Raw genomic sequence first — 17,723 nt, 5'->3', positions numbered from 1 at the left:
AGTTCTGCCTAATTTACAATAATAATTCTGGAACAGGTCTAAAAGTATTTAAACTTGACCTCCCTGTTTTATATTAATGATGAGCTTTAAAATTGTGTGCTTTTAGGCTAACATTTGCTTCAACCTCAATACACCAAAAATATATGGTCATTTTCACTTATCAGACAAGGAGTTTTAAGATTTGATGATATAATTTTTGTCTCCACACTGCAAGGTTGTTTGGCTATCCCAACATTAGCAAGAAAAGGATTTACATGGTTAATGGAAAGGCAGTAAAATTGTTACTTACTGAAACTAAGGTTGGGGGAGACACAGGAACCTCTGCCGGCTCTGGAACCCTGGCTGCTTCTTCAGCCTAAAACAAACAACTCAATATTAGACATTGTTTAGTCAAAATATTTGTTAATCAACTTCACGTGGATAAAGAAGATTGCCTCAGCTTTTGGTGCTGTTAGAAGCATAAGACAGCAAAAAAAAAAACAAATATCAATGCCCCTGAACCAATAGTATGGAGCAAGGTCAGTAAGGAAAAGGATTTGGTGCACAAGAAGAGAACTATTAGCCGCTTTATTATTTTTTGTTTCTTTGGTACAGGTGAGTAAAGTTTATTAAGATCCACTTGATAACCAACCTCATATTTATACTGATATCTCTCGTCGAGCGCTACAGAGCCTGTAATGCTTACACCTATATCACGCGTCTTTTCAATGTCAAAGCGACTTTTATAAGCCTCCTTTTTCTCTGGCAAAGTTTGGGTGACCACCTTTTCTGCCACCATTCTCTGTTCGGCTGGCCTTAAATGGGGAGCCTTCACGGACTTAGTGATCTTTTGAGTAGCCGTCGTAGTTAGCTCTTTTTCAAGTGTAGCAATTGCAGATCCTGCAATTGAAACCTAACCAATCCAAGAGAAAAGGAATTACCATACTGACATGTGTCTTGAGCATTTTAAAGATGCGCTATGCTTTTATCCAAACCTTTTTTGGACATGATGCAGAATTGAAAGAAGTGGTTTTGGAAACCCTGATTATCTTTCTAGTAAAATTACAGTATTTGACTGTTTCAAATCAACTTTGAAGACTGAATTCTGCAAAGTGGAGGGTTGATCATATAGTTACAGCAGCTAACAAGACAAGGAAGAATTGCTAACCAATATTGAACTAAAATTTCCAGTATTTTTTTTTTCTCTGGCGATGTCCATTGACGTTTTCTGAAGAAAAAAACCAGTGCATCTTTAAAACCAACATGATTTAGGAAGAGCATGGGTCATGCCCTATTTACACATAAAAGAAAGGATTGGTGAAAAAGCTTCAGAGCCGTGAAAAAAGATACATAGCAAAGAACTGTGTTATCTGCGAAAGAGGAAGAATGATATGGAGTTTTATTTTTGCGTTATTAGAGGATTATTGCTGAAGTCAAAAATATGTCTGTTAATGATGAGGTTTTTAGTATGCAGTAAATCAACTGCTACATATAAAGTAAATGTCCATTATTAGATTAATACACTTTGGGAAGGTTTTCTAACTAATTAGTTTTTAGTAATTCATTTATTAACTAGATTTTTTAGCTAAAAATTATAAGTTAGGCATAATGTTACAAATATCCATTTTTAAAGAACTCTGTATTGCAGCACTACATTAAAGGGTAAGTAACACCGGGAAATTAAAATCCCAAAATACAAAAATGTGTGTATGTTGTAAATTTCTCCATGACTCCTATTGGGAGTATGGCTCTATACACAGTGAAAAAACACAGGTCTTCTGCTGTAAATAAAATTGTAAACACGTGCAGTTTTATATCAAATATGCCAAGTTAAATAAGTTGTTTTTGGTGTTACTAGTCCTTTAACAAAGAATAATTTTAAAACCGATTTAATGAAACTTGGTTCATTCTTTATAAATGTTTTATGGATATTTGTGACAAAAAGGTGTTGACAGTTTAGTCGGGGCCACAAAACCACAAATGTATTGTCGATTTCAGTGGCTTAGAAGGGACCTGACATTGAGACCACTCAGCTCTTACCTCATATGTGTGGTCTGGTTTGGGGACAGTAACTTTAGAGACTGTAAAATGTGGAACAGGTGTAGGTGGATGAATTGGTTCCAGAGGAACTGTAGGTATTGTTGGTGGTTCTGGAGTTCTTTTAATCTACATCAACCAATAAAATTTGAAAATTTGAAGTTGTATTACTTCAAGTTCAGTTGTAAAATAGGATACTTAATAGACAGAAATTTTAGTGCCTAACCTGTGGGACAGGTGATGGTATGTGATCAGCAGGAACGATTTTTGGGACATGAAATTCTGGAGCTTTAACTGGCTGAGTAACCACCTGACGCTCAGGTGAGAATTCAACTGTTCTCCTAGCTGAAACCTGCTCTTTATATTCATAGTGCAGAGTGTCTTCAGCATAGCCTTCTTCGGCTTGTCCCGGCTGTCTAACACGTGCTAGGTCAACTGCAGCGACAACTGTAGCCACAGCTCCCACTTTTTTTCCACCACCAATCTAAAGATAACATTTATAAAATTCATACAAAACACAACACAAATAAATGACAAAATGACACAAAAAAAGGCATGCATCACATAAAAACAAATATATGATTTGGATAGTGAAGATAAGCGTCTGTAGAGGTATATATATCTATAGGTCTTTTCTTTAATATGGAAACCCCCTATAAGTGCCTATAAAGGGGTATATACTGTATACCCCCTATAAGTGTCTAAATACCTTTTTTTTTTTTAATATGCAAACTCCCTAAAGGGATTAAGTTATTTTTTTTTTCTTGGCAACACATATCATGCAGACATTAATATGTTCTATATACAAATAGACAAGCGAAAGGCCATTTAAATGTGAGAATTTCACAATTCTCAATTTATAGTTAGGCCGCAATTTCCCTATATAGAAGTGCTTCTAAAAGGTGCTAAATTACACAAAGACACCAAAAAAGATGTGAGTGAGAATCCTGTGAGAGAAAGATCAGTACAAGAAGTGCTGGTGAGGAGTGCTGTGAACCCCAGGTGATTTTGCCACAGGTACCTCTTCCAAATCCATGGGTAAATCTGTACTTAGAGTCCGACTTCTAGCCTGCTGTACAGCGGCTAAGACTGTTGCAACTGCTAATAATCTCTCATTATCACTGTTCACCTGTCCAGTCATTAAAATAAATACAAATATAGACTTTGCCAAAAACATCAAAAAAGAAATCACAAAAGTACGACAGTGACAAACAGAGCAGACATCATAAGATCAGCGTAAGCATTTGTCACTGGTGGCCAATGGCAGTGGCGGTCCAGGCTACATGTGCCGTAATTTAACTGATACAAAAGTTATAGTAAATTTTAGAAAACTTTTAGTTTGTCTACCAAATCAAAAAACGTTTATGACAGCCACCAGTAACAAGCTTTCCGTTAGTTGGTAAATGCTATGATTTGATCAAGCTATAAGAGGATTGCTTTATCGGTGATAAGCGAAGGGTTATTTGCGTTACTTTCACATTGCCAGCATTTCAGTTCACCTGTTCTTGAACTATGTGTATCTGTTCTTGTTTTTTGGCAATTCCTTCTACAGTTCTTGATACTGCCTCTTGTCTGCCTTTTTCAATAGACACAGCAACAGTGCCTACAGCGGCTTTATGAACTTCTTTCCTTACCTGATGTTTTCAGAAAAATATGTATATCTTAGCAAAGGATAAAAACTCACAGAATAAAAAGAAACACAAATTTAAAGTGCATTAAAACTTTTTTTTAGTTTTTTTTTTGGAAGAATATTTGCATTAGAGAACTTCAGGGAAAAAGAGGATTTAAAAGGATAAGTGGATAAGTTGGGAGCGTGGAAAAAATAGTTAATTTGACTGAGATGGTGAAGCAAGGCGGATGGTAGTAAAGCATAAAGCAGGTGCTAGTTTATGGGGCAGGCTGGTTTTTTGGGGGTGGGCTTAAACCATCAAGGTTGGTAAGAACTTACTGGCTGTCCTGTAATAGAGCACTACTTGTGCCCCCAAAAGAGTCATCTATGATGCAAGAGGCAAAGTTGCTTCAAATAGTTATGTTTCTTCAATGAGGTTTCAGAGCACTACTCCAATATGGATCATTTTATACAACTGATTTTGCTGAACAGACTTTGTTGATGATGACAGTGAATAGCTTCTGCTCCTTTATTAAAATATCATCAACAGACATGAACATGTACCCCAAGCAATAGCAGTCTAAAAATCTAGATCTGAATCTCTGGATCTGAATCTTCCATCGTGGATGGGATTTTTTTTGGCAGAGAGAAGCAGACTTTGCTTTCTAAAGGTACGATAGAAGGGTCTGCCACCAGAGCAAAATTTAACTTGCCCGCTGCCCAAGTGATATATCTACCAGCCTGCCCCTGCCATGTTTGTATGAGATGGTGAATGATATTGCAGCTGTGCTGTGATTTCTACCTGCTCAGGTATAGGCTGTATTTGTACGGCAGCCATTGCCGTTCTTTTAGCAGTCACTTCCTTGGCACTTGGCACAGGTTCTCTCACTCTGGCCAGGTCAACAGCAGCAACTACAGTAGCAACAGCTGCTGTTTTCCCTGTGTCGTGGACCTAGATTTGTCATATCAAAATATGTTTCACATATAAAGACAAACATGGATGAACCTTTGCTTGAACACTGCAAACAAAGTACATGGAAAATGAAGAACATATCTTTGCACATAGACATAACGTTTCCATGTTAGAAATTTCTAACATGCTGCTCTGCATTGCAACATCTTAGGGAGACGTCTTGTGCGGATGTCTAAAATCCAAACAGGTCTCTTACCTCTGCTCCAACAAAGCCAGTTACATCAACCTGCTCCCTTGCTTCAAATCTCTCCTCTGTCTTGATTCGTGTGTCAGTTTTGGATATGAAAACCTCTTGCTTCCATGGTGGAAGAACATCTGGACCTAAAGTTGTTGGTGTAGACCTTGCAGGGTGGGGGGATTTCACAGATCTGATAGGAGATGTGGATGGTCTTCCAGCCGGAGACACAGATCTATTAAACATATTTTTAAAAGATGGCAACATGTTTAGAAAGACAGATCCCATATCAGTATTACATTTATGCAAACAGGACAGTTTTTGTAGAGGTTCTAAAGCTCTCATTATGCCGTGCAAGCAATATCTATTTTTTTACATTAAAAACAGATTTATCAAGAGATATTGTTACTAAAATTTTTACTACATTTCTTCCTATTGGTACCCAATCCTATTCATCTTCAGTTCAGTACCCAACCCTATTCATCAGTCTGTTATGTAAGTCATTAAATGACACCCATAAAACCAAATAACAGTTTAAATTCCAAACTGAACAGCTGCATAGCCAAAAGTTAAATAAATAAAAAAAGAAAAGTAAAAAAGAGACCTTATAGATCATCATATGTAACTTTGATAACCTATACAGTGGTATATTTAAGTGTGTTATCTGGGCTTTGTCCTGCAGGTGGTGGTGTTGCACTACATTAAATTTAGCACACAGCAGCTTGAACAGAATCAAAGTTAGCCAGAATAACCTAAGATCATAAAAATGTTATAGGTTTAATTACATAGTATTACTAATTTATAGAAATTCCCACGTTCTTGTATTTTCAGACCATATGTAGTTAGCTAGAATCTCCCTTATCTTTACTTCCTGACATACTAGCAGGACAAAGAAGAGACAAGAGTTCATTACTCAGAGTTTGGTTTAAAGTGGAACAGACAAACTTTAATGATGATTTATAATTTTCTTCTTATAGTTTTTTTCCAGATATAAATGGTTTATTAGCTTTCTAACTAGCACTTTTTCTTACTGTAAACAACTCAGCCATGCTGGTAGGTAAAGTAATCACTGTTGGGCCAAGAGGTACTTGTGCCCAAAGCTGTTTCCCTACCACCACCCCCGCTCCCCCTGCTCACCACCATGGGCCACTGACCACTAATGCTCACCCTTTCCATAACTTACAGAAAGCCAGGGTTGGGCAGGAGCAGAGTCTATTATACGGTAATTTGGGGACAAGTTTGCACTCCCCCTGGCAGCTGCCCATCTTGCCTACCCCTAATTGTGCTCCTGAGAGGAATAACTAATGCTGGAATCAATTTGTTAGATCAGGTAAATGAGTCTGTGACACAGCATGAGTCAGTTGTCTGCAGCAGGAATAAATGTTAGATTGACCAACTCACAAATAATCAATTAACAGCTCAAAAATAATTTGCTGTGCGAATAAGCCGCTAAGGAATTTACAGATTCTATCCCATTGGCTAAAATTCTGTAACTTATCGACCAATGATAAAAAATCATTAACCCTGTGCTCCCAGAATAACAGGGAGAGATTACTCTTTATCATAGCAATACAATACAAAATGTTATGAGTAGAACAACAGTAAAAATGTTACCTGACGGGTGAAGGTACAGGGGCTTTCACTGGTCTGACTGGGGAAGGAGATTGTCTCACAGGGGAGGGAGACTGCTGCCTCACCATCTGAACCTTGGGAGCGATCACCGGTGTAGGAGACTTTGGAGGAATTCTAGGAGGAGCTTTATGGGGCAGCTGCACTCCTACTGCGCTGTCAATAACCATCTCAACTGTGGTGCTGGTTTTGGCTTCATAATGGGCCTCTACGCTCTGTAATAAGAAATGAATATAATTCAGGAAATTAGAACGTAGCAGCTGAAATGAACACTGTCTCAGATATAAATACAAACCCTAACTAAATAGAAAAGAGAGATCACACCATCTTCTACCTATAATCTGCACACATATAAATGTTACTCTCACCACTGAAAAAGCCTAAAATGCACCAGAATAACCTCAGGGATAAGCAGCAGCAGTGAAGAGGGGGAATGGCTAGATTCTCTGGGGAGCTAAACAGAGTTGTACTTAAACTAACACCCCCTTTGGCTCTTCAGGGATTATGGAAATTACAGTTCAAAAACAACTAAAGGGCCACAAGTTAGACATTACTGGAGCACAGCAATTATGAGGGCCAAATTATTTCCATTTGTACAGGATGTTTATATCTGCCTAGGAAGGAAGTTGACAGGTGGCATGAGTTCCAGGAAGTAAGCTTCCCTATACATGCTAAACCATTGCCCTTAACTGTTTCCTAAATAAAGATTTAATTGATTGGAGAAAAAAATTAATAATTTACAATGCTGCACCAATTCCAGGTAGTATAAAGGCACAAATATTTAATAATAACATATTGTCTTTAGTTTGAGGAAAATGAATTATAAGTTTTATTTCAGAACATAATTCCTGCTGAGGAAAAATATGTATGAAGTGTAATTGGCATATGTTTGTGAATCTATAAAAGCAAAATAAAAAAATAAATAAATTCAAATTAAAAAAATACCTTTTCGAAACGTGCTTGTCTTGTTTGGGAAATCTGAGCAGTCGAGACAACAGTCTTTGTCTTTTTAGCAGGTATTTCTTCTTCAGCTAATTCATAGAGAGAAACATACAGGGAACAAATGAGTAAAATTCAGGCAGTGAGCTTCCTAAAACAGAGAACTATTTTGTAAGATCTAAGGTCTAACTCCTAAGATTAATAGCATAATTTTGGGTGTTTAGTCACCCGACCTCTGTGGGCAGGCAACAAAACATGCAGAAGGTTTACTTGTGCTGTTTTCTATTCCGTTTTCAGAAATGTATGCATTTAAAAGTTCAGTGGTCTCTTTGACGTTATTTAGAGCTATGTCTTTCATTCTGCTCCTTGAAACAGATTGAAAATTGAATGCAACACTGGCAGGTACAAGGAAGCCTTGTCCTCAAAGAAGAGCAGGGCAGAGAGCAAAGTGTGGAAAACATGACTGACTGCACTTTGCACCCTGTCCAAATGACCACTATAGTGAAAATAAAATTACACTGTTCATTAAGTATAAAAACCTTAAGACTTTAAACTTATTCTGCATATTAATGCCTGCTGTCTCATTTCTCACCTCCCTTCCATAGTACCCTAATGCCCTTGGGACACTGTATTTTTTAGACTTTTCACACCTTTGCACAATGACCATTATGTACATGCAAATTCTGTAACAAATATACTCTCTAGGAAAGAAGCAACTCCAGATGTATTTAGTAAACCTGTGAGTTTCAACTTTTCCTTTTTAACAAAGAAGCCTGCAGTACACAGCTTAAAATTCAAATAAATACGTTTTCAGTCAAACACTTATGTGCTATTGCAATGATTACTGGTTCACAAGAAGAAGAGGTAACAGTGATGAGGGAAATTTTTCAGCAGTCATGAATACACGGCGAAAGGGAAAATGTGCTGCACGATAAAAACGATGCACGTGTCAAATGGGACAGATTCGCTTATCACTAGTAATAGTAAGTCTAAGTGGGATAATATAAATGTAGCCATGGTGCATAAGACTTCTCATACTTTCTGCTAAAGTCTTGATCGGTCAGATATCAGACAGGACTGGCCTGTATATGGGTGCCATATATCTTGTGGAAATCTGAGGTAAGATGCCATAGAGCAATAGAAGGTAAAGCACATACCTTGAACTGTAAGTTCAGCTGTAGAAGTAGCACGTCCGACATTATTAGTTGCATTTACTGAATAGGTTCCTGAATCTTCAGGGTAAGCTTCTGCGATAATCAAACTGTAGAGGTCTCCATCTTGGATGATCTGAAAATCTTGGGAGCTACGGATTTCAGCTCCCTCCCTGTAGAACTTCACCACAGGTGTAGGGATTCCACTCACTCGGACGTCAAGTCGAACTTGACTGCCTTGTTTTACTGTCGTCGTTTGTAGTCTTTGTGTAAAGTTTGGGGGTGCTGTTTCAGCTACAAGATATAAAAAAAAGAAAAGGCATAAAGTAAAGACTGAACAAAACATTTTGTGCGAAAAATATGAAAAGTTTTTTTTTTACTTGTTAGACATGTTGGCATTATACCCATTTGCCCCGCAGATGTACCTGTTATGAGTAATTCAGCGGTGCTTGTTGCTTGTCCTGCTCCATTGGCGGCTCTTAAGGAGTATTTCCCGCTGTGTGCTGCTGTTGCGGTGGGGATCACAAGTTTAGCGCGGCCATCGCTAAACGAGATCTGCACACCGGGCAGTGTTGCAGGGGAAATTACCTGGCCATCTCTGAACCAGCTCACCTCAGGAACTGGAAATCCTGAAACAAAATAAGAAAACAAATGAATTAAGGACTAGCTAAACATATGTACTGATCTTTATGCGCAGCAACAGTGGATATAGGAATTTAGGCCCCTATAACCGAGTTATAAGGGTGGGGCTAATGAGATTATTTTATGAATCCCATCAGTCCCTGTTTACCAATAACAGGCCCATGTTAGCATCTTGGTCCCTGGGAAACAAACCCCCCCCACCACTGACATTGTCATAAAATGCATTGCATAAAATTGCAGGAAGTATGGGAGATGTACTTTTCCTAAAATACATTTTTTAACACGGTACAATATGTTACCATATCAGGATAGGAAAATAAATTGAGACTAAAACACCCTATCCGTTAAAATATGCACAAAGCAATTTTAATGTTTAAGATGAGAAGAAAAAATATATGACTATAACCTTGAGTGGAAGTGATTTACATGGAGAGGGGTGTAAAAGTGGGTGGGGTCTATACAGTTTTCTGTGTGCCCAGATTTTACTTTGAATTTCTAGAAAACTTACAGTGATGTAACTTTATGTGGCAAAAAAAATTAGACTTATGGTCCAGGCCTCTCTATAAATTCATTTTATGATTAAATTAATTCCCATTGAAGATCTTTTTACAGCCCATAACTTAATAAAGGGGGGATTATCTAATAAAGGTGGCAATGTATGCTACAAATCTAATCACCTACAGAAACCAAACAGCTGAATGACTGAACATTTGGATTTGGATCTCCATACCTTAAGTCTACTAAAAAATCAATAAACCATTAATCAAACCCAATTGGACTGTTTTGCCTCCAATAAGGATTAATTATATTTAAGATGGGATCAGTATAAAGTACTGTTTTATTATTACAGAGAAAAAGGAAATCAATTTTAAAAAATCTGAATTATTTGATTAAAATGGAGTCTATGGGAGACAGGCTTTCCATAATTCAGAGCTTTCTGGATAATGGATTTTCAGATAAGGTATCCCATACCTGTATTAGAACTAAATGTCAAATAGATTGCTGTGATGGATATAGTGACGACTATTTTAGAAATTGTATAGAATTTCCAATTTATTATATTTAGAAAGTTTCTTATTTCAGTATGATGAATATAATATATTTATTTTCATACTACTTTCCCTTTATGCTTATAAAAATATGTATATTTATATATATACAAGTCCATAGGTATATTGGTGCACACCAATATAACAATCAATAACTTTTATTGATTAAATAAAATTAGTACATGGTAAAACAGGTCAACGTTTCAGCCTCCTTCCAAGACCTTTATCAAGACCACAAAGGTCTTAGAAGGAGGCCGAAATGTTGACCTGTTCTACCATGTACTAATTTTATTTAATCAATAAAAGTTATTTAGCTACACGCTAAGGAGTGCTGAATTTGTTTGGTTTTCTTACATATATATACTCTGTATATATAGCACTCATGGGACTTCCATTATTTGCAAAAATGTAATGGTGTATTTTTTGTGCAGCACCTGGGCCTTTTTTGCCTTTTTTTGGGTGAGTGTGCCTTTCACACTATTTATATATATATATATATATTTATATATATATATATATATATGTATATGTATATGTATACATATATAACATATTTATACACATACATTAACAAGGGATATTAATATAATAAACACCAAGTATTCATGCACAGATTATAACAACAAATATCGATAATATATGATAACATTACTAAACACAGTTTACTTTATAAGGGTATTTTAAGCACAACAATTTTTTTACTAGGCCAAAAACTTGGTGCCCATAATAGACATGAATCTAAAATGCTTGATGGCTCTTATGCCACTGCGTGTCGGGGATCGTAGCCTGGAAATGCTCCCCTACGCCCAGTGTGCCATTACCCTTATATGCAAAATGACATGATCTACAAGCAAAACTATGTTGCAGTAAAGTTTCTCTTCTTATCCCTTGCCTACTGGACATACAATCTGTGGGCTCAGTAGGTTTCTATTTAAAAAGAAAAGGCAGCTGAATTTCAAATCTCCTGATTGATGGGACAACTATGACAAACATGGAAAGTGTGAGCCGTCCATCAGCATGTCAGGCCTTTTATAGAGAAGCAGCTGCCTACAGTATAGCTTTGTAGGGGATCAGTTTTCCTAAAATAGCAGAGCACATCCACTCCTGATACAATCTGATCCTTTCAGGACCTGGCCAGTGTCACAGACAGAATCCCAATGATTTGCATTATTTGGCAGCTCAGATATCTTAGAATTACAATTCAGACAATTAACTGGTACAAGAATGGTGGGAAATGGAGTTGTACAACATTTGGAGCACCTATGCATACTTTCATAGATAAAACCACACAAAGATCACCATTAAGACATTACTTATTCTTTAGGTGAGAGATGTTTTGGGAAGTATCAAGACGGCCCTAAGGGAAGGACTAAAAAGGCCTTTGTCATAAACCCTCAGCCTTAGAGGGGCCAATGAAGGAAAAAGGGTAAAAAAATGAAAAGAGAAATATATTTGCTGTATATACAAAAAATATGCCAAACCTAAGGCTTTTCATCTGTTGTTAAATTACAGTTCTCATAATTTATGACTGTCGTGAGTGGTGGGAGTTGTAGTTTAACAACAGCTGGAGGGCCACATCCTTGATATACATTTTTTCCCCTCATGTTGGAACAAACACTGATTCCCAGTCATGCTCTATAAATTCATGCACACCCACATCTTCTGTACATTTACACTATTTGTTCTCATTCCCTGCCCAAAAGCATAATCCTGACAGCAGGACGTAGGCTAAACAACTGTATATAGTTCAAGTAACACCAAACAACTGGACTCATCGCTTTCTTTTGCTTTCTCAACTGTATAGACATCAATTAATACCAAACAACTGGACTCATCTCTTTCTTTTAGTATAGGCATATGGCGCATGAAGCATTTTAACACCTGGTTAAAGCCCACGTGGTAGTGAAAGCTGAACCTCCATATTTACTAGCAGAGGTCCATCTTGCTGTAGGCATTTATATATCTCAATGGTACATGCACATAGGAGTGTATTGACTACTGCTATTTTCTACCTAATTAAAATTGTCACAACAAATGCCATTAGCCTTAAGCCACATTTATTAAGGTGGAACTAATTTATAACATTATCTTATAATAATTCTCATGTATCTATTGTTTCTAAAACAATATCAGGAAATAGGGTTTTCACATACTGTTGGATCTGAACCTCTATGTCAGTACAGAATGATCAGTAGAAAAGCCAGACAAAACAAACAATACATTGCATTCAGAGGCCCATTCATGAATTTTCAAGATCATGCTTTGTCTCTAGTGATGAGCGAATCACTGAAAATGGCATGCGTCAATTTTTAGTCATACACCAAATTTTTCCACAGCCAATTTTTTGTCCCTGGTTTGGGGAAAAATCCACCAATTGCGAAACTTGAAAATCTGCCACAAATCCATGCCTGCCAAAATATATCGCTCATCACTATTTATCTCCATTTACATGAATTGTAGTAAAAAATGATCTCAAAAATTCTTAAATCTGCCCCTTCATTTATAATTCACTTATTGTGCATAGAGAGAAAAATAATTTTTTTTCATCGTTTTTCTTTTTGGATCAATTAAATCAAGACTGAGGTATCTGAGAAAGAGGTAAACTTTAAATACAGTGGGTGTGGAAAAATTCTACCACTGTTCATACTGTAGACCATTAGGGGGCAGTGTTTTCTGCAACAGATATATCATACTGGCATGGGGCTTGTTATCCAGAATGCTTGGGACCTGGGGTTTTCCAGATAAGGGATTTTTCCGTAATTTGGATCTCCATAACTTAAGTCTACTAAAATTCATTTAAATATTGAATAAACCAAGTAGGCTTGTTTTGCATCCAATAAGGATTAATTATATCTTAGTTGGGATCAAGTACAAGGTACTGTTTTATCACTACAGAGAAAAAGTAATAATTTTTAAAACGTTATAATGGAGTCTATGGGAGATGGCCTTTCCATAATTCGGAACTTTCTGGATAACAAGGTTTCCGAATAAGGGATCCCATACCTGTATTACATTCACAAGACAAGCAGCATGGCAGCTACCGTGCATTATTTAATACAGTACATTTATACAGATAAACAAAGTTCTTTTGCAGCATACTCTATGCCCATATATATAACATAAGATTTATAGAAATATAACATTTTGTTAAACTGCAAAACACTGGCCATGTGCCCCTAAAATAAATGTCACATGACCAAGTCAAAATTTCACATGCCCATCTTTTAGATCACTGACAGATACAACAGATGGGAAATTCTCAGTTCTATCTATGAACAAGAGTCAGCACAGAATAACAGTACAACACAGTACAAAACTGCTGAGTTTTAAAGTGGCTGGTAGCTAAGGGGAAAACTATATACAGTAAGTACTGTGTCCTATGGCTCCTGTTCAGAATGGCAGCCTTGGGGGTGGGGGGCAGCTCTCAGGTGCCTCTAGGGTTACTGCTCACACATAGACATTTACATATGTGCCATTTCGATCAGATAGAGGTGAATCTGCACTGTTTATAAATGCTGTGTTGTATGCAATCTAATTATTCAGACTACAATGCAAGCTTTCCCTATGACACTATTTCATTTCTTCATCATCATAATCAATCATCATCATCATCTATTTATATACAACCAGTAGGTTAGCAGCACTTTGGTAGTACATATCCTCTCAATAGAATATATTAAGAAACACATTGTAGAGAAGTACACGAGGAATCCATACCCTTACAGTACCCTGTCATGGCTAGATCTCTCAGCTGGTGAAGTAGGAACAATAAAAAGAAATCATGTGCCTTTTACTTTATCAAAAATGTATAAATGAAAAAACATGATCTTACCGCTGATCTGAGCCTCAAAGGTTGCGGTACTACCCTCCAGTACCACAACACTTTGTATCGGCTGTATAAACGTCGGTGCTTGCGAAGCCATCTTTATAGGCACTCTAGAAATAAAGAAAAAATAACACTGTGAGATACACTGGCTTTAAGCTCTAGCTCTATGTCCTACAATCTTTAGTTTAACATTGATACAGGAAAATTGACCCTAAGTTCCCCTGTTGAGTTTGGGTGGGCTAGTTTAGTACATACATTCCTAGAACACAATATGCAATAAATAATGTTTTGTAATTCTGCACAAACATACTTATATATTAATAAATATATTAATAAATATAACATAATAAGGGGAGGACACACTCCAAAAAAATAAATAAAATGCCTGGGTGCCGGGTAAGGAAATAAACCATATAAGCAACAAAGGACTCAGCACTCAGCACTCAAAATTCAAAATCATTCATTAATGATTACTTTATTGCACTGTGCTAAGTACTTTATTGCTTATATATATATCAAGTATATATATATATATATATATATATATATATATAATATATATATATATATATATATATATATATATATATACATATATATATTACTTGCTGTTGTCATTCTAAGCACTATTTGAATATACATTCATTATATGTGTTATTATTTTTAATTATTTGAAAATGTAATTGCTATTGAAAGATTTATTGGTCTGGTGGTTTATAACCTTTGCACTTTCTGGTTCTTACTCCTGAGCCAGATGATTGCCTGTCCAAGGGCTTTTTTAGACCATCTTTTGGAGCACATGTGGTTATTTTAAGTAGTAGGTCCCTGCCAAAACCAATGGACACTGACCTCTATTTATAAATAATAAAACACCTGCACCCACTTTTGATTACTGTGATTACAGTAGCCTTCTTAGGGAAAATCAAAGTTACCAGAAGGCCCTGAACCCTTGGCAGCTGCTTTGCATTCCAGTGTACAGGAAGGCCCCTACAATAGCACATGGAACTCCAGTGTGCCATAGGCAACGCCCTTCCCATGCATTCTACTGGGCACCTGCTTTTTTAACTATACTGATTGGCATAGGATAACCCTGAGAAGATCACTGTAATCAATTCCTGAAACTGTTTAATTGCTATTACCATGCAGAGTGGGTTCAAATCCTTAGGATTCATACACAAACTAATTGAAAGACAGGTTACATTATTGCAAATACACGTGCTCTTTAAAATAGGGCAAATTGATATATAATACATCATTAAAACAAGGGCAATTTACTGAATTAAACCCCAATGTTACACAAAAATGGCAAAATAAGGCATTGCTATATAATATAAGTCTGCCCACCCCTGTAAGTAAAAAAGTATATAGAGCAGTTATAATAGCTGGAGGCCATATTAAGTTGAGCTTATTAGAATTAGCTTTCAAATTAGGCAAGAGAGGGCCACGTGCCCCCACCCACACAATCAAGTGCCAAGACTAAAAAGTCATGACCCAAGAGTCAGTTTTAAGGTTATTACACAATTTCCTCAAAGTCTATGGAAATTCAAGACAAAAGCAACCTAACTGCAATCAATGACTGACAGGTCATATGGAGAGGACAGGTGGGGACATCAGTCCAATTAGAAATCATTTGTCCAGCACTTAAGGAAGGTGTTAATTTAATTACAGGGGGATGTTAATTTAAAAGTGAGCACGTCTACTACTGGTTACTACTGTATACTGAATAAGCCTTGTGTAATGTATATAAATCAATTACATCCTCTTACCCTGTATTTACATGCTAATTTACTAAATGCTAATTTGCCCCTCATTGACATCAAAGACTCAGTATAGCTCAGACATATTCCCTAAACCAGTATAAAATGAGAAGCACCTTTCCTAACACTGTTGGATGAACACATAAATGTTTAAACTGAGTGCATTATTCATTTAATAGTAAACAGAAAATAATATAATATAGTATAAATAGTATAAATAGTACAAAAATAAATACTAATAGATATTATCATTTATGACTTTAAAGATAAGTATACATAATGTATACATAAGTATACATTCTAAACTATTCAGCATTTCAGTACTTTAGCACTTTATATATAATTTGGTGCTTTTAAATCTTTTTTTTTCCCAGTGGGAATTAGCAGAGATCGCAAAAGGGCATGTTCTATTATTAGAAGGAAGGGCTCTGATTGACAAGGACAAGTGCTCCCTGCTGGGGTGATATTGATACAGGGGTAGACGATTCCCTTAAAAAGACATCAGTGACCAGCTGATAGCGCGTACATGCCATCAGACCTATTCTTGGCACTCTCCTGCTACTGAGTAATAGGAGACCAGGGGATAAAGTAATGTCCGAGAAAAAAATTCTTCATAAAAGTTCCAGAATTACTTAAAAATACAGGTGTAAACTTTCTATGCACATAAACTATTACATTAATATATCTTTTTCCCAATACCAAATTTGTATTTTTACTTTCTCTATGTACAATATTATTTATATATATATATATATATATATATATATATATATATATATATATATATATATATATTTATATATATAATATACATGTATATATACATGTATATATACAGATTTATTTAGATGTATATATTTTGATATATAAATTATATGTAGGTCTGCATGTATATATATATATATACATGCAGACCTACATATAATTTATATATCAAAATATATACATCTAAATTAATCTGTCTGCTTCACTAAGTTCTGAGAAAGCAAGTAAATTATTCTAATCCTGTTTTTATGTTTACATTCTGTACAAACTATACACAAGTATAAGTATTATCTGAATTGTGGTTGTTTATAATATATACATAGATATATTACTTTTTGAGCGGTTTACACAACTGGTATGACAGAATTTCTTTTAGGGTTACTAATGTCTTAGTCTAAAACTACTAATCCCTTATTGACTAGCAAACATATAAAAATGACATATTTCTACTGACCTGATATCTTCAGAGTGCCTAAAAAGGTTGGGGCTGAGCCCAAAGCTTTGGAAACGACGTCCTTATCCCAAAGACTGATGTTAGACAATTCCAGTGTGTAAACGATCGAGCCTCTTGCCTAGAAAACAAAACTACACAGGGGTTGGCTGTGTGTAGTTTTGTTTTTCTATGCAATCCCTACACCCGAGGCAAGGCTGGGGATGCACGAACTGCTCAGAAGTGCAAACATGGTGGTTTTACCTTATATACCCCAGATCTGCTGACAGCCCTCCACCATCATTTGACCATGCATCCCTATTGGCTGTCCCACAGTAAGGGGCTAGGGAAGAGGGTGGTGCACTTTATGTAATGTTACACCTGTCATGATGACCAGGGGTGCTAATTTTGGCATGCTTAAATTTGGTTTCTCTCTGGAAACCCAACAAATGCAGCAGTGGGGGATGTGTGAATGGTCAAATACAAAGTTTCTCCATGTTGCTTCCTTTTATTTCAGTGGAAGTTAGAATGATGAAAAGGGGGTTAAAGTAAAATGTGCTAAAAAGTCTTACAAATTAGCATTTATCCTGTTACTGTCAATCGACTGCTACTCCTATATCCTTAAATACAATCTATAATCTACAATCTATAAGTATCTCATGTATAGGATCTGTTATCCAGAATGCTTGGGACCTGGGGTTTTCCAGATAAGGGATCTTTCATTAATTTGGATCACCACACCTTAAGTCCGATAAAAATCAT

The 17,723-nt window shown here is 36.3% G+C and overlaps 1 protein-coding gene across 3 annotated transcripts in view; it reads right to left on the bottom strand.

The window, feature by feature from the left end:
• ttn (titin) overlaps positions 1-17,194 on the bottom strand; it is a 222,150-nt gene extending 204,956 nt beyond the window's left edge. For all 3 annotated transcript variants that reach the window (XM_031892916.1, XM_031892917.1, XM_031892918.1), the window contains exons 1-14: positions 16,986-17,194; positions 14,016-14,119; positions 8,918-9,121; positions 8,499-8,786; positions 7,348-7,433; positions 6,388-6,617; positions 4,795-5,008; positions 4,428-4,577; positions 3,516-3,650; positions 3,038-3,145; positions 2,243-2,500; positions 2,020-2,145; positions 632-892; positions 290-355 (exon numbers count right to left, since the gene is read on the bottom strand). In XM_031892916.1, the coding sequence (XP_031748776.1) occupies positions 290-355; positions 632-892; positions 2,020-2,145; positions 2,243-2,500; positions 3,038-3,145; positions 3,516-3,650; positions 4,428-4,577; positions 4,795-5,008; positions 6,388-6,617; positions 7,348-7,433; positions 8,499-8,786; positions 8,918-9,121; positions 14,016-14,106 (2,217 nt within the window). In that variant the 5' untranslated portion in view covers positions 14,107-14,119; positions 16,986-17,194. The remainder of the gene's footprint in view (positions 1-289; positions 356-631; positions 893-2,019; positions 2,146-2,242; positions 2,501-3,037; positions 3,146-3,515; positions 3,651-4,427; positions 4,578-4,794; positions 5,009-6,387; positions 6,618-7,347; positions 7,434-8,498; positions 8,787-8,917; positions 9,122-14,015; positions 14,120-16,985) is intronic.
• Between the last annotated feature and the right edge of the window lie 529 nt (positions 17,195-17,723).

The sequence above is a fragment of the Xenopus tropicalis genome, chromosome 9, assembly GCF_000004195.4.
Source record: "Xenopus tropicalis strain Nigerian chromosome 9, UCB_Xtro_10.0, whole genome shotgun sequence".
Taxonomy (NCBI): Eukaryota; Metazoa; Chordata; class Amphibia; order Anura; family Pipidae; genus Xenopus; species Xenopus tropicalis.
The sequence above is the reverse complement of the archived record's forward strand: the minus strand, read 5'-3'. Positions and strand labels throughout refer to the sequence as shown.